A 25,823-nucleotide genomic window follows, 5' to 3' on the forward strand; every position below is an offset into this window, starting at 1 on the left:
AAGTGACGTCACCGCCTGCACGCCGCGAAGTTGCCCAGCAACGAATGTGTCGCCTGGGGATGTTTGGGGGGGTTTTCTCATTCTGCAATCCTGTGATTGGCCCCGTCTGCCTGTGGGTGGGGCTACCAGGGTTTCTCCGCCCTTCTACGGCCTGTGATTGGCTAAACTCCTGGCTTGGAGGCGTGAAGGAAGTCACTAGCGAGGGGGCGAGGACTAGAAGCGCGGAGATTCTGGGCATTGAGGGGCGGGGCTGTAATTTAAATAGCAGGAAGTGACGTCCTGCACGGCGCCCCGTTGCCTGGCAACGCAGTATTAGCGGATGGGCAGGGCGACCAGGTACACCTGTCTTCTTAGAGGCTTGTTATTGGCTCCCTGACTGACCAATCGCGGAGTGGTCCTTCCTGGTCCAGAAGTGATGGAGAGAGAACTTTTTCAAGGCCTGAAGCAGCACTCCCCCATTCATTGCTCTCGTGTTACAGGAAAAGTGAGACTCAAGAGTCTTTGGGATGTTGGTCTTGGCCAAAAATCATTTTTAGATTTTTACTTTTGTAGAAGATCTTCACTTTGTAGAGAAGCTGAATTGTGGGGAAATAACAGATTATTAGGTTATTATTAGATTATTATAACAGATTATTAGATTATTGAATTATTAGGTTATTATAACAGATTATTAAGTTACTATTAGGTTATTATAACATAATTAGGTTAGTATTCAATTATAAAATTATTATGTTATTAGATTTTTATTATAACAGATTATTAGGTTGTTATTAGATTATTACAGAAAATTGTTAGTTTATTATTAGATTATTACTATAACAGTTCATTAAGTTATTATTAGATTTTTATTACTATTATTAGGTTGCACTAAGGCCCTCTAAGTGTTTCTGTATTTCACAACTCAACTCTTGCTGGCCCGGTTGCAACCAAATTACAGTTATTTGCAAATGACAAATTACAGTGTTTAGGTGATAATTCAGTGAAAGTGAAAGAGATTTTTGCAAACAATTCTTTTCTTTTTCTTCACGGGATTATCATGAGAGCGTGAATACATTTTATTAAATTGGTCTCCCCACAATTTGCATCTAATCATTGCTTAAAATATTTGGTGGATGAAAATTACAGATTAGTAGCAAAGAATGTTTCATGTGAGAAATATCTTTGCTGAATTTAAAATTAAATAGACATCAGAAAGATCATTGAAATTTAATGTGTTGGGCAGTTATGACATTTTGTTTTGTTTTCCTGCTTCCAGGACCAGAACTTTATTAATAACTATGTAGGTTTTTAGTCAAGGAATCTAAACAGTGCATTTCAAATCTTAAGTGTGTGTCAGATGGAGATGTAAAGCAACTTGAATTGCTTGTGGGCAACTTCATCAGCACCCCTGGTTGGATCGCAGGCACCCCATCTGATCTCCACCTCCAAGAGTTATCCCTGAGTACAAGAGCCAGTAGCAAACGCTGAGCTGTACCAGTTGTATCTCCAAAACAAACCAATTTAGTAAATTGAAGGTATGCAAAAACTCTAGTTAAACCTTAAAGCAGTTATCTGTAAGAAAACAATTCTCTTATTTGACACACACTTTGCAAATTAACTTTTGCTCATTAATACTTTAAAAATAGCTGATGGAATGATAGACTGTGAGTAGGGCCTTTTGCTTTTATTATGACTGACCTGAGCACTGCCAAAAGTGATCGCTGAGCACAGAACCAGGAGTAAGACCTAAACACAAGAAAGCATGGCCCCCAAAATAAAAGCAAAGAACAACAACAACCAATGAAACCAATAAAAACAACTGTGTTGTGTTTTGTTTGGAAGAAGGGTGGGGGAATTGTAAATTTTAAGCCACCCCAGTAGTGCTCCAGATTTCTCTTGGCTCTGTGCTCGGGATTATTCCTGGATTTGGAATGCTGGGGAATGTTGTTTACTTTGTCATGTTGGGATTGAACCCAAGTGGGCTGCATTTGGGAAAATGCTCTGCCTGCTATACTATCCAGCACTTGTTATCTTTTAAGAAATTTTAATTGTTTATTTTTCCTTTTATTTAAACACTGTGATTACAAAGTTGTTCATAATTGAGTTTCATTCTTAAAATGTTCACCAACCTTCACCCATGAGCATTACCTGCCACCAAAGTCCCCAGTTTTCCTCCCCTCCTTTCAGCTGCCTCTGCTCATTCTCTCTCTCACTCCCCCCCCCTTATTTTTAAACACCATGGTTTGCACTATTGTTAATGGAAAGATACCATCCATATTAGATTATCTCCGTCCAACACTCAGTTATTGCCCAGAGTGATCCATTCCAACTATCATTCTCATAGTGGTACCTTCTCTGCCCTAACTGCACTGCTCAACTATATAAAAAGCTTCTACCATAAACTTATTCTCCTGGTCCTCTCTGTTGTCTTTGGATATTCGTAGTCTATCTTTTATTTTTCTTCTATTCCATAAATTAGTGAGATTATTCTGTTTGTCCCTCTCCCTCTGACTCATTTCACTCAGCATACCGTATTTCATTAAGAAGTTTCCATTTTAATTTGAAAAGAGACTGTTCTGTTATATGTGCAGGGACAGAAATTGATTAGGTAACAAAAGAAAACAATAAAGCGACTAGTCCTAGCATTCCCCTTTCTGGCAGGTAGATCAAGTGTTAGGAACTGGCACCGCAGTGGCCCCTAAGCACTGCTTGGAGTATTCTGTTCCCATCACAAAAATAAATAAATAAAATAAATTTACATTTAGCTTGGGCTAGTATAACTAAAAGACCATAGAATTTGAAACTGAACAGAGTTAAGGAGAAAATGGTAATAATAGTCATTATCATTATTATTACTACTACTACAATGCTTTGGTTTATAGAACTAAACCAATCAAATCTCCCCAAATAGAGAAGGGATGGGGTAGGTAATTTATAGACCTTTGCTTTTACTATATAAGAGGCAGGTACAGACTGATGGCCAAAAGACTAGGCAAATAGTGGTGACAAAGGTGGTGAGGATTGAGAAATCAAGGAAAGCAAAGAGGAGGGAAGAGGAGCAGTGAATGGGGTTCTGACCCAGGCGCAGAGATTTTATTTCTGTGTCTGCTGCAGCAGACACGAGCTGATAAATAGAAAGAGCTGTAATGCTGAAGATATTTGGAGGTCAGCTTGCTCCTCCTGTACTTAAGCTTTTGAAGCCTGGAAATGTAAGAACAAGTGTCAGCATGGTCATCTGGTTCTAGAACAGTCTTTCTGTCGAAAAATTCAGGTTTTGAAAAGATTCAGGTTTTAACTTCTAATTGATTTTCATTTTGTTGGACCTTAGGAGTTTAGCTTTCATCATTTATATGTGGTTAGGCATCACCATTTCCACAATTTAAAAAATAATCTCTAATATAGGATATAACAAAAGCATAGTAAGAAAACAACAAATAACCAGTCACCAGAATTGAATAATGTCGATAGTGTTGAAATGATATGGAAGGAAGTGGTAGCTAGGAGGGGTCCTTTGATGCAAGTTGGCACTCTGATGATGGCATGGTGTTAGAGAATGTATAGGCACGACATGTATAATTAATAGTGTTGTAAGTCTCAGCACTTCAATACGATTGTAAAAATTAAATTAAATTAAAATAATTAAGCAAGCTGGGGCCAGAGCAATAGTACAGCGCTAAGGCATTTGCCTTGCACGCAGCTGACCTGGATTTGATCCTGGGCATCCCATATTATTGTTCGAGCCAGGAGTGATTTCTGAGTGCAGTGCCAGGAGTAATCACTGAGCTGGGTGTGGCCCAGAAACAAAACAAAACAAAAAAGCAATATCAAAATATTTTTAAAGGTACATTGTTAAAGGATATGTTTCAAGCATTATTTAATCATTTCATTGTGATAATCAACATATTTTATAATCTTAGAACCTGCCTGGGACACAAATATAACTCAGAGAGATTTGAAAGACAATACAGGGATAAGGCACTAACTTTACATATGGTTGATCCTGGTTTGATTCCTCAGCACCACATAGTCTCCATGAGCACTATCAGATATAATTCCTTAGCACAGTCAGGAATAACCCCTGAGTACCACCCTGTGTAATCCTGACCCCCACCCTTGCTACCCACACCATATGCCAGTATGCTAAAGAACTGTCTTTCACAAGTTTTGCTTATCAGAGTAATAAGAAATGCATATTTCAATCGAACATTAAGATATAGAAGAATGAATAGGAACCCCACATGGTCTCCCAAGTCCTGCCAAGGAGTGATACCTGAGTATCAGTGTGTATGGCCTACAAAAAGCAAACATCGACAGAAAAATAATGACCACACATGTCCAGATTTTAAAGTTTATGTAGTGTTTTTCATTCTAACTTCTTATCAAATCAGAATAACTTATAGAACTTACATAAAACTTATGACATAACATCTAAAAGGTAGTTGCCTTTTAAGCTACTTGAAATTAGAGCCACTTTGATTTTGGGATGAGAGCAGTAGTACAGCAAATAAGTTCCTTTGCATTGCATATAGCTGACCTAGGTTTGATCTCCAGAATTCCATAAGGCCCCCAAGCCCACCAGGGTAACCCCTGAGCACATCCAGGTGTGGCTCAAACAAAACAAAAAATATTCAGCCCCTGACCTTCAACCTCCTATATTCTAGCATAAGATGTTACAATAGAAGTAATTCAGCTAATATGTTTGAGTTTTCTATTTACTTATGTATGAATAGTCCTTTCTCTCTGCTCTTGCAGGGAAAAAGGAAAGACTAATGTGATCAAACATTTACTGAAACATCATATCCTTTAGACCTTCCTGAAAAATGAAGTTGCTAAGCAACTTTCCCACTAGAAATACTGTTGATAATACCACTTCTTTCAAAGTTTAGCAATACAAGAATGTTTTCCCCTCAATCTTCAAAGCATAGGATGATAGCTTGTTCAAATATTGAACCATCATATAAAGACCGCTTGTTCATGAAACATTGACCAAACATATACATAGTGCCTTAAAACCATTTGACATCTGAGAAATTGTCAACTGGTCATCAAACATCTTTGCATTTATCACCCCGAGGGAGTGATTCTAAGTTCAAGCTGCTATGATGAAAATATAACAATAAATGAATCCTCACATCATTCAATTCCTTGTTGGGAGGCAAGAAACCTTGTCTCTGAAATGAAAAATAACTCCTTCTAAAGTAATTAAAATTCCTCAAGATAATGGATGTGCTCAGGGCTTTTTTCTGGCTCTGGGTTCAGAGATCACTTCTGGGGGGACTCTGGGAACCATATGGAGTATTTGGGATCAAACCCTAATCTACTGTTGCTCTGGCTCAGAAACTCATTTTCTTTTGGATGGGAGTCTTTTTAGTAAGACAATATTTGCTCTCCCTACCTCTCTGTCTCTCTCCCCCATTATCTTTAATGTTTTTTTTAATGTTTTAAATATCTAATCTAATGGATCTTTAATTTTTTGTTTGACAGGTTCCATTAATTATTGAATAACTATTTCTTACAGTCTTGGGCATGGATTGTTACAATGCAGTGAATTGATTTTTTGTTATTCAGGGACTACTCCTCTTGTTACCCAGACTTTACACCTATCAGTGTTCAGGGGTTATGGAGTGCTGGGGATTAAACAGAGGGTTTCTACATGCTACACATGGTCTTTATCTATTTGAGCCATCTACCTCGACTCCAATCTAATTAGTTCTTATTGCAGTAAATGAGGTGTCTGAGGTTCTTTTTCCTTTTTTTTTAATCTTCAGGAGAGCTATTTTTAGCTCTCTAGCTGTATGTGGTAAATCAACCGATACATATATATGTATATATACATATACATACATACATACTTTCATCATGCTTCTGACCTCTTATTCATTTCCCTGTTTCTTTTTTGTTTGTTTTTGTTTTGGGGCCACACCAGTGACTCTCAGGGGTTACTCCTGGCTATGCTCTCAGAAATCACTCCTGGAATTGGGGCCATATGGGATGCAGGGGGATTGAACTGCGGTCCTTCCTAGGTTAGTGTGTGCCAGGTAAATGCCCTACTGCTTGTGCTACTACTCCAGTCCCATCATTTCCCTATGTTTCAATTAGTTTTTTTCTCTTGGGGTGAGTTTGGAGGAACCTTTTGCTTTTTGCTCTGGCCAAAATTTTGCATCCATTGTTCCAGGAGCAAATTTAGGAGATATATAGTTTCTGGCCTTATTTGCATATTCAAATAAGTATTAAATATTATTGAACTGCTTCATGAACAACTGTGGTGAAAAACATTGGATCCCCTCTATTTTTTCTTGTTCCATTTTGAGGGAGAGCTTCTGTCCTATGAATGTGGTGCCGTGTGGAGGCCAGGCCCCTACTTACTGACTAGCAACAAACCCCAGAATTATAGCTTCTGCAACTCAGAAAGGATGAGAACTGCTGTCAACCATGCTTTCTGGTTTGGTGCTCAGTCTTTTGATTGGAGGCTGAAGAGAGAAGAAACCTTATTTCCTTGAACACAACCATTCATTTTTCATTTGTCAGGCTGATTAAAAGATGGTGGGAGATGGTCTAGCTTAGTGGCATGGGCTTTCTTCTTAAAAAAGTTTAACCTATTTAATAAATATTTATTTGTTGGGACAGAGTGGTGGCGCAAGCCGTAGGCGTCTGCTTTGTGCACTCTAGCCTAGACTCCCCCAGTGTCCCATAAAGTCCCCCAAGCCAGGAGCAATTTCTGAGTGCATAGCCAGGAGTAACCCCTGGGCATCTCTGGGAATGGTCCAAACCCCCCCTCCAATTATTTGTTGCCTTTACTTAGGCTTTTGAGAGACTTTAAATGTCTTAATTACTTTTCACTGGCAATGGTTGCTCTGTTTAGAAAAACTGACCAATTTCTGAACTGTATCTCAGAAGTGGAACCTATTCTTTTACTGCTTTCTTAGTGGTTGTTGTAAGAATTACAAAAGTTTTTAAATATATTATAGCTGTCCTTAGATACTGATATGGTAAAATGAATAAAATTCATTACAATGGCTGTTTTTCCTTCTCCCAATTCAATTTTTGTTATATGTCATCCTTATATATCTATTTATATGCTATAAATACAACAAGTGTTATAATTGGCTTGTTTTCTTACGGATAGAAAAGATTTTTTAATGTAAATTATTAACCTGTGTTTGCTATTCCCAGTTTTTTTCTTCCTGTGGATTGCTTTAGTTGTCTTATTATTAAACCTTCTTTTTTTTGTTTTTTAGACTACACCCAGTGACTCCTTGCTACGCACTCAGAAATCACTCAAGGCTTGGGGAACCATGTGGGATGCCAGGGATTGAACCCAGGTCTATTATGGGTCAGCTGTGTCTAGGCAAATGCCCTACTGCTGTAGCTGTGGCAATGGCTCTGACCCTTATTTATCCTTTTTTGTGGTGCTATTCTTTCTAAAGGGAATGACTTGACTGAAATTTGGAGTGCATGAAACTGGAGAGATTAGTTTTAGGTTTTGGGAGCTCCTCTCCATCCCCCCACATACCCCAGCACACTACCAGAAATTGTTCCCAAACCAAAAAGAAAATATTTAGAGTGCAAATAGGCTTTCTTTTTTTTTTTTAAATTAGGTGAGCTGGAAATAAATGTTCTGCTCTCACTTGTCTGGAAATGATTTCATCTTGTATTTATTTTGCAGGAGACTTACGTTGAATCTAGGCTTTTGACAGTTCTTTTTGTTCCATACCTCATATATGCCAGTTATTGTCTTCTAACAAGAATTCTTAGATGAGAAATCAACTGTAATTATATTGTTCCACTAGATGACAAGCATTTTATATTTTTGTTCCTATCCGGATTTTTATTAACTTTGACTATAGAATATCTAGGTATGATACTCTTTTGTATTTATTGTATGTATTGTATATATTGACTTTATTAGAATTCTTTATTTGTTGATTGATCTTTTTCACAAAGGTTTTCAGTTTAAGTATTTTCTTATATAGTCTCTCTCATAATTATGCCCTGCTAGTCCCATCACATGTTTATTTGTTGGATTTTGCCCCATATATTTTAGTATGAAAGGGCCTTCTATTTAGAAGTATTTATATTTTGATTCCATTTAACTTTCAAATGGTTATTGATTTAAACTATGATCTTATATTCTCTTTCATAATAGTGAGGAGAACAGTATTTAGATTCTTGTTAGGAATACACAAGATCATAAAAACTAATCAAAGTGAAATAAATATAAATGACCTGATATGAAAGAATATGATTTCCAGATGCAGAATAATAATTTTCTTCACTAACAAGCAAGAAAATAAGGATGAGACAGTGGTATTTTATTCCTCCACTTGGCTTTTGGGCCATACACCATTGGTGCTTAGGAATATTCTTGACTCGGTGCTCATGGATCATTCCATACAGAGTACTGGAAATCAATCCTGGGTTGACAATGTGCAAGGCAAGCATCTACCTGCTGTATTATTTTTCTGGTCCAGTAGTGTTCTTCTTAAGGTACATGTTTATAATGTACTAAGAGCAATTTTAAATGAAACTGTCTACAATGAAGGTGGGGGTCCTTAAGAATAATGTGGAGATGACTACACACAATTTCTTAAACTGCCACATCTCTTACAGGTCCCAAACATTTTTTGTTTTAGTGTGGTCTCAGTCAGAGTTGTTATGAGGATGGTACACAGGCTATTCTAATGATTTACCAACTGATGTGGGCTTGATACTTTGAAACTCAGGTTCCATGATCCTTGAAGGCCACCAGGACCATACCTAGCTATGCTTAGGGAGGATACATAGTTCTGGAAATCAAAAGTATCACATATACTAGGCATGTGCTCTACCACTTCAGCTGTTTTCCGAGCCCTCAAGTATTTTGGCTATACTTATGGCTATTTTGAAATAATAAAGTTCCATCAACTAAAGGATAACCAATGAATATCATTAGTCCATCAATACAATCAGATAACAATAGTGACTAAAGTATCTCCTCTCATGGAATCAAAATACTAATCTTAATTTACATATTTGTAATCGAACGTGTAATAAAAAACAATGGATAGCACAGACACAAGATGTCTTACATCTAGTTATTTTGATAAGCTTTCTAACAAACATATAAGTATCAAAAATTTATTATAGAAACCTACATTTACAATAAAAAATACTTGATCAAGACTTTAAAAATATAATCAGAATGAACAGTAGAGAAAGAGACATTTCAAAGTCATAGCAGTTACTACTATTACAATATTTAATCATGTTTACAATAGGCCTGGTGGTCCCTTTCAAGTTAAGTTCGTTCTCCGTTACATTTCTTGCTGAATTTCACTTAAAGCACTCGCAAGTTGTTTAATTTTCATTTCCATTGCTCTTTTGTTCTTGCACGTTTCTTCCAGAAGTCCACGCATTTCTTCTTCAACTTGATAAACCTAAATCAACACAAGTTTTAAGACATTTCATTTTTTCCTCTTCTTTTTTTTAAATTTTTATTGTGACCAAAGTGAATTACAAGTCTTTCACACTTATTTTTAAGGTACACAGTGACACTGAATCAGGGCATTCCCAGCACCAGTGTTGTCCTCCCTCCACCCCTGTTCCTAGCATGCATCCTGTACCTCTACCCCCTTTACCCCCTGTACTGCTAGTGTAATATGTCCCCTTTGTGTATAGTTTGTTGTAAATTGGGTATCTTGATTCTTTTGTCCTTGTCTTTGGGTTTGGTATTTAGGCCTGATCATTTTTTTTTTTCCACTCAATGTTCATTTTCCTCTTCTTTTTTTTTTCTTTTTAGGGAAGGGGCCTCCCCAAAACATGCTAGAGGGTTAGAAACCCATTCCTGATGACACATGGCTAACCTTGATACAGTCCAAGGATACTGCTCAAGCCTCTGTAGACCTGGGACCACTAAGGACACCATTACTGAAAGTAATGGGGTGGGGGTGAAGTGCCCAGCATTACATCCAACTATGATTGAACTGGGTTGGTTATATGGCTCTGACTCCTGTGCTATCTCCCTGGCTCCCAACATTTCCATTTCTTAAAAACATTTTATTTTCAAAATTTAATTTCATATATTCTAATTTGAGATGGGTAAACCAGGAAGAATAATGTTTAAATGGTAAGTAAATTAGTTTCAGGCTTTAGTTTGGTGCTATTGGTTATGAGCATAGAGTCATTTAAATTCATTTTAGAGTTTAGTAAATGTACTCAAGTTCTTGTAGGTTCTCAGGAGCATATTGACAAAAATTAATTTTTGGACTCTTCCCCTAACTTGCAGGCTGCTAATGTGAATTGAGTGAGACATGAGTTCAATTGATCAGTTTTTTTTTTAAACCTGTCTAATCAGAAACAATTTATCTTTCCCAGGAAACACTTTAATCTAGTCCCTATGAAATTTCTAAAATTGTTTCGGTGGTGATAGACTACCATCTTGTCTGAGTGATATCTGACCATTTATTTTGAATGTACTTTCCCCCCTAGAATAGCTGTATATCTATATGATTGAAATTTTATCCTAAAATAAAACGCCTTATAATATGGTTGATATGACCATATCTTTATTTCTTTTCCTAATCTCTAATAAATAATAATTATTTTGTTTTTAATAATTTACAATATATAGCATTATATTATATCATTATATATGTTATAATGACATATCTTTAGCTTATATATCTAATTATATAATCCTAATAATATATAATCAAATCTATATAAACACATATGATTACATAATATATATGATATATTATATAAAATAATATATTACACAATAATAATAAAGTTATCTTTTTCCTTAAAAAACTGTAACATTTCTCTCAATTATCACCTCAATGTGATTCCCTGCAATTTCTCGTCCATAATCATCTCATTCAACTCTGGGGTCATTTCTCTAAAACTAACAAATCACTTTTCTACATCAAGTTTGAAGAAAAGGAAAACTAGAATCCGGAATTTTCCCTTCAATGATGGGTCTAATTTTATTCTTGCACTTAGTATCAGCCGATATAGCATTTAGTTGAAGAATTGGCAGATTTTAAATAAAACACCTGAAGCATTTGTAGTCAATAAATAATGGCATATTGATCAAGTTGAATTTCATTATTCATTGAGATTATTTTTGAAGATCTTGCTCTCTCTTTGCAGACTACTGGGAGGTTACTTGATCACACAACTGTGATTGTAGCTATATGAAATATTATTTATTCATTAATTTGGGTAAACATGCCCAGTGAGTGATGTTTGGAAATCATATAGTTGCAGGGATCAAGCCAAAATTCATGCATGAAAGCAAGAATGAACCTTAACCCTTTGACCTAATTCTCCAGTCTTCAAGGATCCCTACTTATTTACTTAGCAGTATCAGTTTAATATGTTTATCAGAATAAATTTAATTACAGTACCTTTAAATTTGCAGTTTCAATACATTTCTGCTTTTCATTTGCTATCTGTGTTATTTCGGCATGATGAGCTTCCACAATTGCATCGACTTGTTTTTTAAAGGCATCATCCATATTATGAAGTTTCTCTAATGTATTCCTCAAAAACAAAATATAAATCACATAATCATCCAGGTATGTAAACATTAGGATAATTTTTTTCTAGAGATACATCAGTTCTTGCTTTCATATTCATATTATTGTCTTTTTGTTTTTGTTTTTGTTTTCAGGCTACACCCAATTTTGCTCAAGGTTCACTCTTGGCTCTGTGCTTAGGGATTATTTCTGGTAGTCTAGAAAAACAGATGGGATGCTGAGGATTGAATCCAGGTCAGCTACAATTTTATTACAACTGAAAGTGAAGTCCAATTTTATTACAACTGAAAGTGAAGTCCAAGATGAACGATTTTCTGGCTATGGTATAACCCATAGTAATAGCAAATTTAATTCAATATTCAGGTGAAATATTAGTCAAATATATTTTTTGATTCCTTGTGTAATATCTAATAGACATGACTAAACTTTTATGTGCATAACTTTCCAACTACAAAGTAGGATAATCCTGCCTCTTTAGCCAACCTCATAGAATTATTGCTGGGCTTAAAACTATAGAAAGAAAAAATTATAAATTACTAAAAACTCCTGGGTTTCTGGTCAGCCTTTATGGAAAACAATATGGAGATTCCTCAAAAAACTGGAAATTGAGCTCCCATAAGATCCAGCACTACCACTCCTAGGAATATACCTCAGGAACTCAAAAACACAATACAAAAATGCCTTCTGCACACTTATATTCATTGCAGCTCTATTTATAATAGCCAGACTCTGGAAACAACCCAGATGCTCGACAACAGATGAATGGCTAAAGAAACCGTGGTACATTTTTACAATGGAATATTATGCAGATGAAGATTCAGAGAGATGAAGTCATGAAATTTTCCTATACATGGATGTACATGGAATCTATTATGTTGAATGAAATAAGTCAGAGGGAGAGACACACAGAATAAACTCACTCATCTATGGGATTTAATAAAAATTAAAGACATTGTAATAATAACTAGAGACAATAGAGATGAGGGCTGGAAAGACTGTCCCAATATATGAAGCTTACCATCAAGAGTGGTGAATGCAGTTAGAGAAATAACTACACTAACAACTATCATGACAATGGTAATTAATGAGAGAAGAATGCCTGTCTCAAATACAGGCAGGGGGTGGGGGAGAATAGAGATGGTGTACATTGGTGGTGGGCAGGTTGCACTAATAAAAGGGGGTGTTCTTTTTTATAACTGAAACCCAACCACAAATATGTTTGTAATCATTGTGCTTAAATAAAGATATTAAACAAAAATAATTATTAAAAAACCCAAAGTAAGGGCTGGAATGATAAGATGGTGGGTAAGACACTAGTCTTGCCTATGTTTAACCCAGGTTCAACCCCTAGCATCCCATAGAGTCCCCTAAACCTACAGAAGTAATTCCTGAGTGTAGAGCAAGGAGTTATACTCATGTATAAGCTTATATCAAATATTTAAACATAAATATATATTCACTGTATAAATAAGTTTGCAATGAAGTACTTGGCAAATTACTATAGCCAATACATTATTTGTTTGTTCATTCTCCCAAAGTAATTTTTGTTTGTTTTGGGGTCACACCTGTCAGTGCTCAGGTTACTCCTAGCTCTGTGCTCAAGGATCACTCTTGGCAAGGCTCAGAGGATCATATACAATATTAAGGACAGAACCCTACTATAAAGCAAGCATCCTATCCACAACACTATCTCTGCAGCTCTTTTTATATGTATTTTATCTATACCCACTTATTTTAGCACTTACTTTTGCAGTTCAATACTTTTGTCTCTTTCTGCTTTAAGTTTCCTTTCCTTATTTTCAAAATTTTCCTTTACTTCCTTTACTTGCATTTCAAGATGACACAGAAGTTTTCCTTTATCAAGCCACTTCTGATTAAGTGTGCTAATATAAAAAAATTAGAACAAATAAGACTGGTTATATGAAATTATTAAAGGGCATTTCATTTCTCAACAAGGAATGCTGAATACCTGTAAGCTTCTCTAATTTCTTCAAGCTCTACTTCCTTGACTTTCAACTGCTGCTTTAGTTTTTCTTTTCTTTCATCATGTCTTTGTAGTTTCTCAAATATCACATCCAGTTGTGAAGACTTTTCATCAAGCTGTTCCTGAGTATATTTTTCTATGTCACTTATCTTTTCTTGTAGCACTTTGATTTGTTGCTCTCTTTCCTGTAAATTCTTAAAAATAAATCACTACTTTATTTTAAATGCCTCACTTCCTACTTAATAAGAAACAGCTTAAAATAAAATAAAATGACAGATTGAGGATACATTGGATGTTCAATAAATAGTTTAAGAAAAGACGTACAGAACACTTAGCACAATAAGTATCAGCATCATTAACTTAAATAACATGGCATTTAGAAAACTCCTCAAATCTTATATAGAAACTCCCCTATTATGGGGATGTGGAGAGAAAGGAACTCTTATTCATTGCTGGTGGGAATGCCATCTAGTCCAGCCTTTATAGAAAATGACATGGAGATTCCTCAAAAAAATGGAAATTGAGCTTCCATCTGATCCAGCTATACCACTCACTCCTAGGGATATACCCTAGAAACACAAAAATACAATTCAAAAATCCCTTCCTCACACCTACATTTATTGCAGTGCTATTTATAATAGCCAGACTCTGGAAACAACCAAGATGCCCTTCAACAGATGAATGACTAAAGAAACTGTGGTACATACACACAATGGAATATTATGCAGCCATCAGGAGAGAGAGAGAGAGTAAGCAATAAAATTTCCCTATACATGGATGTTCATGGAAACTATTATGCTGAGTGAAATAAGTCAGAGAGAGACACACAGAAAAGTCTCACTCATCTGTGAGTTTTAAGAAAAATTAAAGACATTATTGTAATAAGGCCCAGAGACAATAGAGTTAAGGGCTGGAAGGACCGGAAGGACCAGCTCACAATTTGAAGCTCAACACAAAGTGGTGAATGCTGTTAAGGAAATAACTACACTAACAACTCGCATGACAATGTTAAAGAATGAGAGAGGTAGAATGCCTGTCTCAATTACAGGCAGGGGTGGGGAGGAGGGAGGCACTGGTGGTGGGAATGTTGCACTGATGAAAGAGGAATGTTCTGTTTATGACTAAAACCCAACTACAATCATGGCTGTAATCATGTTGCTTAAATAATGATACACACACACATATACACACACACATATAAGAGGTAAGTGCCTATAAGACTAAATCTAATAGAATGTCAAATGGCAGTAGAGAGACCACACACAGTGCTTAGAGATCATCTTGGTGGTATTCAAGGACCATATCATTCCAAGAATCAAGCTGGGACTTCTCTCTTCCATGCATGCACTACAGTTAATGGTGATGATTCTTAAGATTAAGTTCAGATAAATATTAAAATAAAATTTGTGTCTACTTATACATTTTATTTCACTGTTATTCAGAGAGGAAGTAGTAGAAGAATACTGAAAGAGCACAAAAGAAAAAAAATTTAACATAGTTTGACACTTGAATAAAATCTATTTCTTTTTCTATGGCAAAAAAAGGAAATCTGAAGTAACTTGATAGGAATAGAGCACACAGGTGTTTGCTGCCTCTGAATGGCAAAAAGTAAATTGATATTTCAATTTTGCTAAGCAAATGTTTTCTGTATTGGGAAGAGTGCATGTCACATAAAAATAGCTTTCTTTTTATTATCTCTTTTGCACTATGAGTCAGCCTATGTTTACAAAACCATATATTACCATAAAAGATAAAAACCACCTAGGTACTGTTAAGTATTTGCAAAAATTAGGACTCACGTGTGTTATTTACTCCAACGAATATTTTTGCTTATGCCTCCAGGAACATCCAGACATGTCTGGATGTATAGAACCTGCTACATACCAATTACTGACACAAGTCTCTGTAAGCGAGAAAGATGGAATTGGGTCTTGTTTAAACCCTGTTTCCCTCACCCCAACTTGTCTGGGAAATGAAAGCCAACAAATACTGGATAAGGCTAACTTAAATATGGATTTATAATCATTATAAAGAATGTAGCTGAAATTCCAAATGATAAAGATTTTAAGTCTGGGGTCAGAGCGATAGTTCAGTGGTAGGGTATTTGCATTGCACACAGCTGACCCAGGACAGACCTCGGTTTGATCCCCAGCGTCCCATATGGTCCCCTGAGCTAGGAGCAATTTCTGAGCGCATAGCCAAGAGTAACCCTGAGTGTCACTGAGTGTGGCACAAAAAAAAAACCCAAACCCCCCCCCCAAAAAAAAACAAAAACAAAACAAAAAGATTTTAAGTCTAAAAATTCCCAGCAAAGATGTCAGGTAGTCTCCAAGTTTTGACCAATATTTATATACGTAATGAATGTTTATTTTCTTCCCAGGGTTCTAAAGTACCAAAGAGAGGGCCTGATATTTCCTTGTAAATTATCAGGAATTTACAAGACCTATAAAAGATTCTTATGAAATCTTACTAGTGGAAAATAATAAAGTTGCAGATCACCGTCTTTGATACGTGTAAAATTAAAACATACAAAGTAAATAGATAGAGAGAAAAACAAAAGGTAATGTACTAGGAGCAAACAATATGTAAATGTGTATGTATATATATGTGTGTATATATATAAAATGTACAAATACATAGTACACAAGCAGAAATAGATTTGAAAATATTAAACTTAAAATTTTGCAGATTGGTTATTACTCCTCTTAAAGTATTAGCCATTACTTTATTATTAATTATTATGTATATAATAATATCACTATATATTAATTATATATAAATATTAATATATCAATAAGTTTATTATTATTATTACTCCTATTAAAGTATTAGCTATAAGACATTATGCCTATTTCCACATGTTATGCATAGTGGGAAACAACACAAGTAAGCATCTTGTGAGGCTGATAAAATCTACTTAAATAAATATTCATTTTTAATGCTGGGATGAAATCTGAAAACTCTGTTATAAATCGAAATCTAAAATGAAAAGTTAAAAAGTCACTTGACTTTGTCAGGTGATTTTTTTTTTGACTCTACCAAATGTAATGTCATTCATTACATTTCCTTCCAAATCTGTGCTCAGAGATAAATAAGAAAGCATAATCCTATTGGAAAAGTAGCTGTGTGTAACCCATGTTTGGTCCTCAGCATTTCCTATCATTCCTTCAGTACTGCCAAGAATAAGCCCTGAGCATCGCCAAATGTGGCCCCCAAACAAAATAAAACAACCCAGGGGCCGAGGAGGTGGTGCAGCGGTAGGACATTTGCCTTGTATTCGGCTGACCTAGGATGGACCTCTGATCCCAGACATCCCATATGTACCCCCAAGCCAGGAGCAATTTCTGAGTGCAGAGCCAGGAGTACTCTGAGCGTCACAGGGTGTGATCCACCCCCCCCAAAAAAAAACCCACCCAAAACCTACAAAAAACACTATGCTGTATTGATAGTATCATATGCTCTTCTGGTTTCTATGCCACACCCGGCAATGTTTAGGGGTTACTCCAGCTCTGAGCCCAGGAATTACTCTTGGCTATGCTGTGCGGACCATAGGAATACCAGAGTTGAACCCAGGAGAGCCACATCGAAGGCAAGAAGCCCTCCCTGCTATAAATTGCATTGGCCTCAAATTTTTAAAAGAAGACAGGTTAACTGCTAACTATTTTAGAGAATTTTCAGAGCAGTTTGGCCAAGGCAGATGTACCTGAAATTCTAAGTATGCTGAAACAAATTTTGAGCTATGTTTTGTTTCTTTGTTTTTAAAGGGCTATGCCAAGAAGTGTTCAGGGGTTATTCTGGGTTCTGCATTAGGTTTATACCAGTGGTGTTGGGTTGGGGTGCATATGAGATTCAACGGTTTGAGTTTGGGTAGAACATATGGAAGGCAAACACCCCCATTCTCTACTGTATATCCATCCCCAATCTCTACAGTGGAAGTGAGCAAGTTGTGATAAAACATTATTTTCTGAATTTCAAGAAACCAAATTGTTAAGACAGTTATTTAAGTAAGAAAAAATTTATATTGCTATAATTACCTTAAGCAAGAAATTCCCAATTTTATGACTGAATAGTCCACCTATGTTTTTTAGCAATAATGTTATGCTATTTTTGTTCTTTAAGAGACTATAAAAATTGTTTTTATTTTCAAATTTGATTCAATGCTTAAGATACTTTTCAGGGGCCGGCGAGGTGGCGCTAGAGGTAAGGTGTCAGCCTTACAAGCGCTAGCCAAGGAAGGGCTTTGGTTTGATCCCCTGGCGTCCCATATGGTCCCCCCAAGCCAGTGCGATTTTGAGCGTTTAGCTCAGGAGAAACCCCTGAGCATCAAAAGGGTGTGGCCCGAAAAACCAAAAAAAAAAAAAAAAAAAAAGGTACTTTTCAGAACACTTCCTTGGCGAATTTTCATACAAAATACTCTGAGACAAGTGTCAGCATTTTCTGTAAAGACAGGCCATCCTTAGAAGGGTAAAAACATTTTCTTTGGAAATAAGAATTCTATTTATTAGAATATCTTTGAACTGGCTATATTATTTTTTCTAAAATGTCATATTTACCTCTTTTAATTTCCGGATGGTTTCCGTTTGATCTTCTATGATTTTGCATTTGATTTTTAATGTATCATTATCACGTTCACTTGCCTTCCTCAGAGCATCATTCTCTCTACATAAATTTTCAATCTGAGCTTCTAACTTCCCACGGTTTTGGGCTAGAGAAGATCCTTTGAAAAAATCAAACATCAATGGTAATAAATGCGAAACAAGACCTGGGACTTATATATTATATTATTATATACTTATAATTTTATTATTATACTAAATTTCTTTTTTGGGGGTTTTGGTCCACACACGGTGATGCTCAGGGGTTATTCATGGTTCTGTGCTCAGAAATCGCTCCTGGCTCAGGGGACCATATGGGATGTTGCAGATTGAACCAAGGTCCGTCCTGGGTCAGCTGTTTGCAAGGCAAATACCCTACCACTGTGCTATATCTCCAGCCCTATCATTATAATAATATTATCACACTACTATTATATTATAAATTTTAATGATAAATACTTGATAATTAAATGTTAATATGATTATTATAATTTTATTATAATAATTAAATAATGATTGTTAAATTATTATATATTCCTGGGGCTGGTGAGATGGCGCTAGAGGTAAGGTGTCTGGCTTGCAAGCACTAGCCAAGAAAGGACCGTGGTTCGATCCCCTGGCATCCCATATGGTCCCCCCAAGCCAGGGCCAATATCTGAGCGCTTAGCCAGGAGTAACCCCTGAGCATCAAATGGGTGTGGCCCGAAAAAACACAAAATTTATTATATATTAAATACATAATATTTAATTATATATTATATTTCATGACACATACAAGTACAAATTTGAAAGGTTCTATGTACACCCATGCTTATCTCTACACTTAGTATTAAAACCAAGATATGGAAACAACTCAAATACCCAACCATAGATAAATGAATCAAAAAGTTATGGTATATATACAGACAAGGAAATATTGTGCAGCTAGCTCTAAAAACAAAATTATGAAATTTGCAGCAACATTGGATGGAACTAGAGGATATCATGCTGGATAAAGCCAGTCAGAAGGGAAGGACAAATCTAGAATGTTCTCTCTTGTGTAGAACTTAAAGATACAAAGCAAGGTTGCAACCAAGATCCAAAGGCAACAAAACAGGAAAACTAACTGATACAACTGAGGGGTTGAAAGGGAGAGATTGTGGTCCTTAGGAGAGAGATGTGTATAAAAAAGCTAGTGATAAAAATGGTGTTAAATGGTGTGCAAGAGAATGCATTATTTAATTGTAATCTACAGAATATCAGTTTAAATAAAATACATAGTACAGTAGTAAATAAAAAGAACAGTAAAAAGTAGTAGTAAATAAATAATAATAGTAAATAAAGAGAAACACTGAATAAAAATGAAAAGGTATACTAGCAAAATTTGAAGAGGAAAGGGGAAGGAAAAAACGCAAAGGTCTTTTGTACATCTGTACAAGGAACAAGGGCCAGAGAGATAGTACACAGGACACAGTGATTTCCTTGCTTGTGGCCAAATGAGGTTCGATCCCTGGGACCAGATATAGCCCCTCAAGTCTCTACAGGAGTGAACACTGAACACAGAGCCAGGAATAAGCCCTGAGCATGGATGGCTGTCCTCCCTGCCAAACAGAACTAAGGCTAACAGCACCTTTTAATGTGTAAGATGTCTAGGAATGCCATAGACAGTGCCATTATTATTAATAGTGAGAAGAAGAGAATGAGACTAAATGTTTAACCAAATTTAAAGTGAATTCGATTCATACACCAGTCCACATTTTTCCATACACAATGGGATACTAACATTTCAAGAAAAAAATGGATGTTTCATAATGTAAAAATGTTTCATAATCAAAAATCGCCAAGAAAACATTTTTTTTCTGTTCTTCTGGCTTTTGGAAGATATCTGAAGTGTTTTGGGGCTACTTCTGGCTTTGTTTTGAGTCCACACTCAATAGTGCATAAGTGACACCAGCAAGGGATGGAAACTAGGTTTCCCACAGGTAAAATATTCACCCAAACCCTGAAAGCATTACTTTGGCTCAGAATGAATTTTATTTTATATGTTTGTTTTGGGGCCACACCCGGTGGTACTCAGGGGTTACTCCTGTGTTTAAACTCAGAAATTACATTTAGCAGGCTCAGGGGACATATCGGATGCCAGGGATTGAAATTAGGTTGGCTGTGTACAAGAAAAACACACTATCAGCTGTGCTATTGCTCTCACATCTTAGAATGGCTTATTTAATAGTTTATTCAGTTGTAAAAGTATAATAACTTAGAAAATTAAATTGTATTGAGAAGAAAACCACCACCACCAAAAACTGCATAATAAAGTCAGTGAGGAATAACTAAAGTCAGGCCAGAGCGTTGGTGCAAGCGGTAGGGCGTTTGCCTTGCACATGCTAACTTAGGACAGACCAAGGTTCCATCCCCTGGCATCCCATATGGTTCCCCCAAGCCAGGGGAGATTTCTGAGCACACACCCAGGAGTAACCCCTGAGCATCGCTGGGTATGGCCTAAAAAACAACAACAAAAAAAGAGTAACCAAAGTAACTTCATAATTGGTGTAATACGCCATTTCCTTCTCATTTCTTTTATATAAACTTTATTTATTGATTGATTGGTTGTTGAGCCACACCCAGCAGTGCTCAGGAGTTACTCCTGACTCTGCACTCAGAAATTGCCCCTGGTAGGCTGGGAGACCATATGGGTGCAGGGAATTGAACCGGGTTCCTCCTGTGTCAGCTGCATACAAGGCAAATGCCTCCCACTGTGCTATCTCTCTGGCCCCCATCTTCTCATTTCTTGAGTCACTTCATTCCTGTTTGACAAATCTCTGTGTATAGTGTCACCTTTATTAGCGTGTATAGGCAGAGTTAATGCCAGGTTTGTTGACTTAGAAGGACCATTTCCCTTAAGAAAATCTGAGAACTTTACCCTGAAGTGCCAGCTCGTGTCCCCATACTTTTCTTTCTGTCCTTAAACCATAAATTAGTGACTCCTTCGCTGCCAGTTCTGAAATAAGCTGGGCTTTTTCTTGTTTGAGAACTTCTATTTGAATACTCTTCTGCTTGTCATCTTCAATCAAAATTTCAAGGGTGTTGATTTGATTCTGTATTATACCAACATCGTCGAGGCAGGGGAAAACAATATAATTTTATATAAAGCATATCATTAGTTTCTATTTTGCAAATAAGAAAAAAACCCTTATTTAAGTAAACATAAAGTAATACTAAATTATACAATCTCAAAGATCTTAATTTAATTAAAAAATTTTAATATGAAATTATTTAAGCACCATGACTACAACAATGATTGCAATTGGGTTTCAGTTATAAACAGAACACCCCCCTTCACCAGTGCAACATTCCCACCACCAATGCCGCCCCCCTTCCTTCCCATCCCCTGCCTGTATTCGACACAGGCATTTTACTTCTCTCACACTGTGGTACATATACACAATGGAATATTATGCAGCCATCAGGAGAGATGAAGTCCTGAGATTTTCCTAAATGTGATGGACATGGAATCTATTATGCTGAGTGAAATAAGTCAGAGGGAGAGAGACACAGAATAGTCTCACTCATCTATGGGTTTTAAGAAAAATTAAGGACATTATTGTAATAATGCCCAGAGACAAAAGAGATGAGAGCCAGAAGGGCCGGCTCACAATATGAAGCTCACCACAAGAGTGCGCAGTTAGGGAAATAACTAGACTAGCAACTATCATGACTACCTTAATGAGGGAGAAAAAATTTTAATTTTATTAATTGAAAACAAGTATCAGCCATAAAAAAAAATCTTTAGCACAGAATATAGTTTTAATATCTGAAACAACTAAACACTAACACTCAAAAAGTTTCCTACCAAATAGTCTAAAAGATCACTTTCTGAGTGCAAAGTGTTTTTGCTTTTGCTTTTGGGTCACATCTGGCAATACTTAGGACTTAGTCCTGGCTCTGCACTCAGGAATCACTCCTGGCAGTACTTGGGGGGACCATTCAGGAAGTTGGCCATCAAACCCAGGACAGCCACATGTAAGGCAAGCACCTTATGTATACTGTAATATCACCTCAGCTTCAGAGGGCAAATTCTCTTTGATAAAATAGTCTAATGTTTAAAAGAAAAAGAGACAACAAAAAATTGATTTGAAAACCATCATTAATCTGTTTTTAGAATAAAATTAACAGAATTATTCTATTTTACTTTAGTACCATTTTAGTAAGTCTGTGCAATTATGGCTTAATCTCCTGTATTACTCTTATATATAAGTATTTATGTATATATAATTCTTATATATATCAATTACATAATTTACACTTAAAATTTCATAATTGTGTATTTCCTAAAATCATCACAATACGTTTAAGAAAAAATAAAAATGTAAAAGGAAATAAGTGAACATTTTACCTGCAAATTTGTGGTTGTTTCCTGTTTCAATTTGGAAACTTCTCCTAGTTTTATTTTTTGTTCTTTCACCATACAAGTCAGATCTTTAATTAAAGAGGAAGACTCATTTTCTTTTTGCTGGGCCCAAATAAGAGCATTCTTGCTCTTTGCTAATTCTGTTGCAATGTTTTCAAAGCCATCTTTAACCTATAATTCAAAATAATATTCTAAATAGCAGTTCATCAAATATATAAAATTTTTGTGAAGTAAAAATAGCTTTTCATTTTTTAAATTTTTTACTTTGGGGGGTTTTGGGGGGCCACATCCGGGATGCTCAGGGGTTACTTCTGGCTCTGCACTCAGAAATCACTCCTGGCAGGCTTGGGGAACCATACAGGATACTGGAAATTGAACCCGGGTTGGCCCTGTGCTCCAGCCCCTTATTTATTTTATTTTTATAATTGGAACAAAGTACAGTTTACACAGAGAGGGAGGGATCCCTGTGGTTAGGGTGCATGCCAAGCATGAGCAGGACCTGAGTTCCATTCTTGGCACTACATGGTTCCCTGAACACCTCTGGGTACAGCACTGGCCTTCCCAGGATTGCTGGGTGGCCTGGGAAATTCCCAGCATCCTTGGGCCTTTGCATTAACTCAGTTGGTCAAGAACTGCCAGAGGGGTCCCAGTTCTCCTGAGCAATTTGGGAAGCTCCCAAATCTCTCAAATAATATAGTTTACATGTACTCATTACCAGGTGATAGAACAGATTCATGGAAGTTATATATGTTCCCACAGACACCCAAGGAGTTGTATCAGATATAAATCAGTACTCATAAATAACAAATATTCCCTGAGGGACCTACATGTTAAATACTGTTGCAGGTTCCAGAATGTATCAATGAATAATACAAACTTAAATCTCTGAGTCTGTAAAGTTAATATTTGAATGGATAGGGTCTAACAATATAACAAGAAATGTATTAAACTAAAGATTACATCAGATGATAGAAGGGCTTGGATCCCTCCCTTCCAAAATAAAGAAAACCTAACAGGATGAGGTATTTAAAGAAAACTATATAAAAATGTAAGTCTGTTTAGGGAGAAATGGCAGAGAATAAAGTAGGAGATAAAACCAGGGAGACAAAGTTAGATTATAGTTTTGATAATGCTGAAAATGGAGACCCTTGGACAGATCTTAACTATCTATACATACATTCCTCAACCTTTATTTATCTAGACTTCTCAGTTCCTACAATAGTGTTCTCTTTACTTCACCATTTATGGCTGTTTTAGCTCATTCAAGAGCAAAGAACCAATATTTATGTGAAAAATAAAAGCCCTATTATTCATTTCGTTTTGTTTTATTTTTTGAGTCATACCCAGCGCTCCTCAGGAGCTACTTTTACCCGTGCTCAGAAATTACTCCTGGTAGGCTTGGGTGACCATTTGGGATGCCAAAGATGGAACCTGGCATGGTTGTGTGCCAGACAAATGCACAACCCACTGTGCTATCATTTCGACCCCTGAATTTTAGTAATTTGTTTAAGATTATATATCTTAACATGAAAGAGCTAGACTTGTAAGAAACTCCATCCAAACACAGCTTGCTTGGTTCATTTCAGTAGTTAGGTGTTAAGTCTTACATCTTTAAATCTTTTGGCCTCCACAGTTAAAGCAATACGGAATTCATTTTCTAAATCCAAATACTGTTGATTTAATGTTTCAATTTTTTCTTCATAGTTTTTTATATCTTGCTCGTGCTTTCTCTCTTCTTTGGCTACTTCTTTAGCGACAGCTTCCTGAAATTCAACATCACTGTAAAGCTGTCTTGTTTCAAGCTCTTTCCTGGAATAAAAAACAAAATCACAAGATACCGTTCATTTGAAAAGAAAAAATGAAAATGTTTAGAAATAATTTTAAAATATTCTTAAGTAGGGGCCGGAGAGATAGCATGGAGGTAAGGTGTTTGCCTTGCATGCAGAAGGATGGTGGTTCAAATTCAGCCCTCCCATATGGTCCCCAAGACTGCCAGGAGCAATCGCATAGAGCCAGGAGTAATGCCTGAGCGCTGCTGAGTGTGGCCCAAAAACCAAAAACCAACCAACCAAACAAAACAAAACAAAACAAAAAAAATATTCTTAAGTAAAAGATTGTTCTGGGGCCAGAGAGATAGCACAGTGGTAGGGTATTTGCCTTGCATGCATCCAACCTGGGAGGGACCTATTTCGATCCCCAGCCTGCCAGGGACGATTTCTGAGTGCAGATCAAGGAGTAACTTCTGAGCAGCGCTGGTGTAAGTCAAAAGCAAAATGAAAAAAAGCAATATTACTAAAATTCAGAGCCGCTGAATGTGGTCCAAAAAACCAACCAATCAATTTTAAAATGAAAAAATATTATGATACTTGTTGTGAGGAAGAATTCCTCACTTTTAAACACGAAAACAAGGCAAAGGACAGAAATTTAAGAAATTAGGGTTTTATCTTAGTGTAAACTAAGTGGTGATAAGAATATGAGGGTCATACCAAATCTTAATGCACTGATAGTTCAGAATCATTTTATAATTTCTAATATTATTTAGGTATAATGTGCTATTCCATTTTATCTTCTACTTTGCTCAGTCTTTGATATATACTAAATTGAATTCTACTGGCATTGATGTTTGGTCAATAAATGAATAAAGTGTCAAAACATTTTCACTAATATTGAGCTTCTTGAAGGATCTCTTTCCTTCCTGGGAGCTGGGAGTCTCTAGCAGCATGGGATTCAGCAGGCCTGTCATACATACCGGAGGCTTTCTTAACCAGGCCTAGGGGGAGTGTGGGACTTGGGTGACCCCAGCACCCCTCTACCGCCTTGCTCCAGATCTCCAGGGCTTCCCCAGGCCACATGCCTGGGCAAGCCATCGAGGTGGGTCCCTTGGGGAGCTTGAAGGTACCCTAGGCTTTCCCTCATTCCCCATTCGGCTCCTTAGGGAGGGTCTGGGTGGGGCTCTGAACTTCCGGCCTCCCAGCTTCTTGAAGGATCTCTTTCCTTCCTGGGAGCCAGGAGTCTCTAGCAGCATGGGGTTGGTAATCTCTTACCAGTCTATATTTTCTTTCTTTTTCTTTTTTTTCTTTTTTTTGGTTTTTGGGCCACACTCGGCGGTGCTAAGGGGTTACTCCTGGCTGTCTGCTCAGAAATAGCTCCTGGCAGGCACTGGGGACCATATGGGACACCAGGATTCGAACCAACCACCTTGGGTCCTGGATCGGCTGCTTGCAAGGCAAACAGCACTGTGCTATCTCTCTGGGGCCCCAGTCTATATTTTCAAAACCGCATGGGGGCTAGCACAAGATATATTAATAGTACTCACTATCATTGAATTATGTTTTTATGTATGCAGAATGTCCATT

General features: G+C 36.7%; 1 protein-coding gene across 1 annotated transcript in view; it reads right to left on the reverse strand.

The window, feature by feature from the left end:
• Positions 1-9,243: 9,243 nt before the first annotated feature.
• The window catches only part of LRRCC1 (leucine rich repeat and coiled-coil centrosomal protein 1), a 40,614-nt gene continuing 24,034 nt past the window's right edge, over positions 9,244-25,823 (reverse strand). Inside the window, exons 12-19 of the mRNA XM_049782016.1 lie at positions 24,075-24,276; positions 22,453-22,638; positions 20,980-21,154; positions 18,039-18,202; positions 13,471-13,679; positions 13,247-13,384; positions 11,370-11,505; positions 9,244-9,395 (exon numbers count right to left, since the gene is read on the reverse strand). Of these exons, the coding sequence (XP_049637973.1) occupies positions 9,273-9,395; positions 11,370-11,505; positions 13,247-13,384; positions 13,471-13,679; positions 18,039-18,202; positions 20,980-21,154; positions 22,453-22,638; positions 24,075-24,276 (1,333 nt within the window). The 3' untranslated portion in view covers positions 9,244-9,272. The remainder of the gene's footprint in view (positions 9,396-11,369; positions 11,506-13,246; positions 13,385-13,470; positions 13,680-18,038; positions 18,203-20,979; positions 21,155-22,452; positions 22,639-24,074; positions 24,277-25,823) is intronic.

The sequence above is a fragment of the Suncus etruscus genome, chromosome 10, assembly GCF_024139225.1.
Source record: "Suncus etruscus isolate mSunEtr1 chromosome 10, mSunEtr1.pri.cur, whole genome shotgun sequence".
Taxonomy (NCBI): Eukaryota; Metazoa; Chordata; class Mammalia; order Eulipotyphla; family Soricidae; genus Suncus; species Suncus etruscus.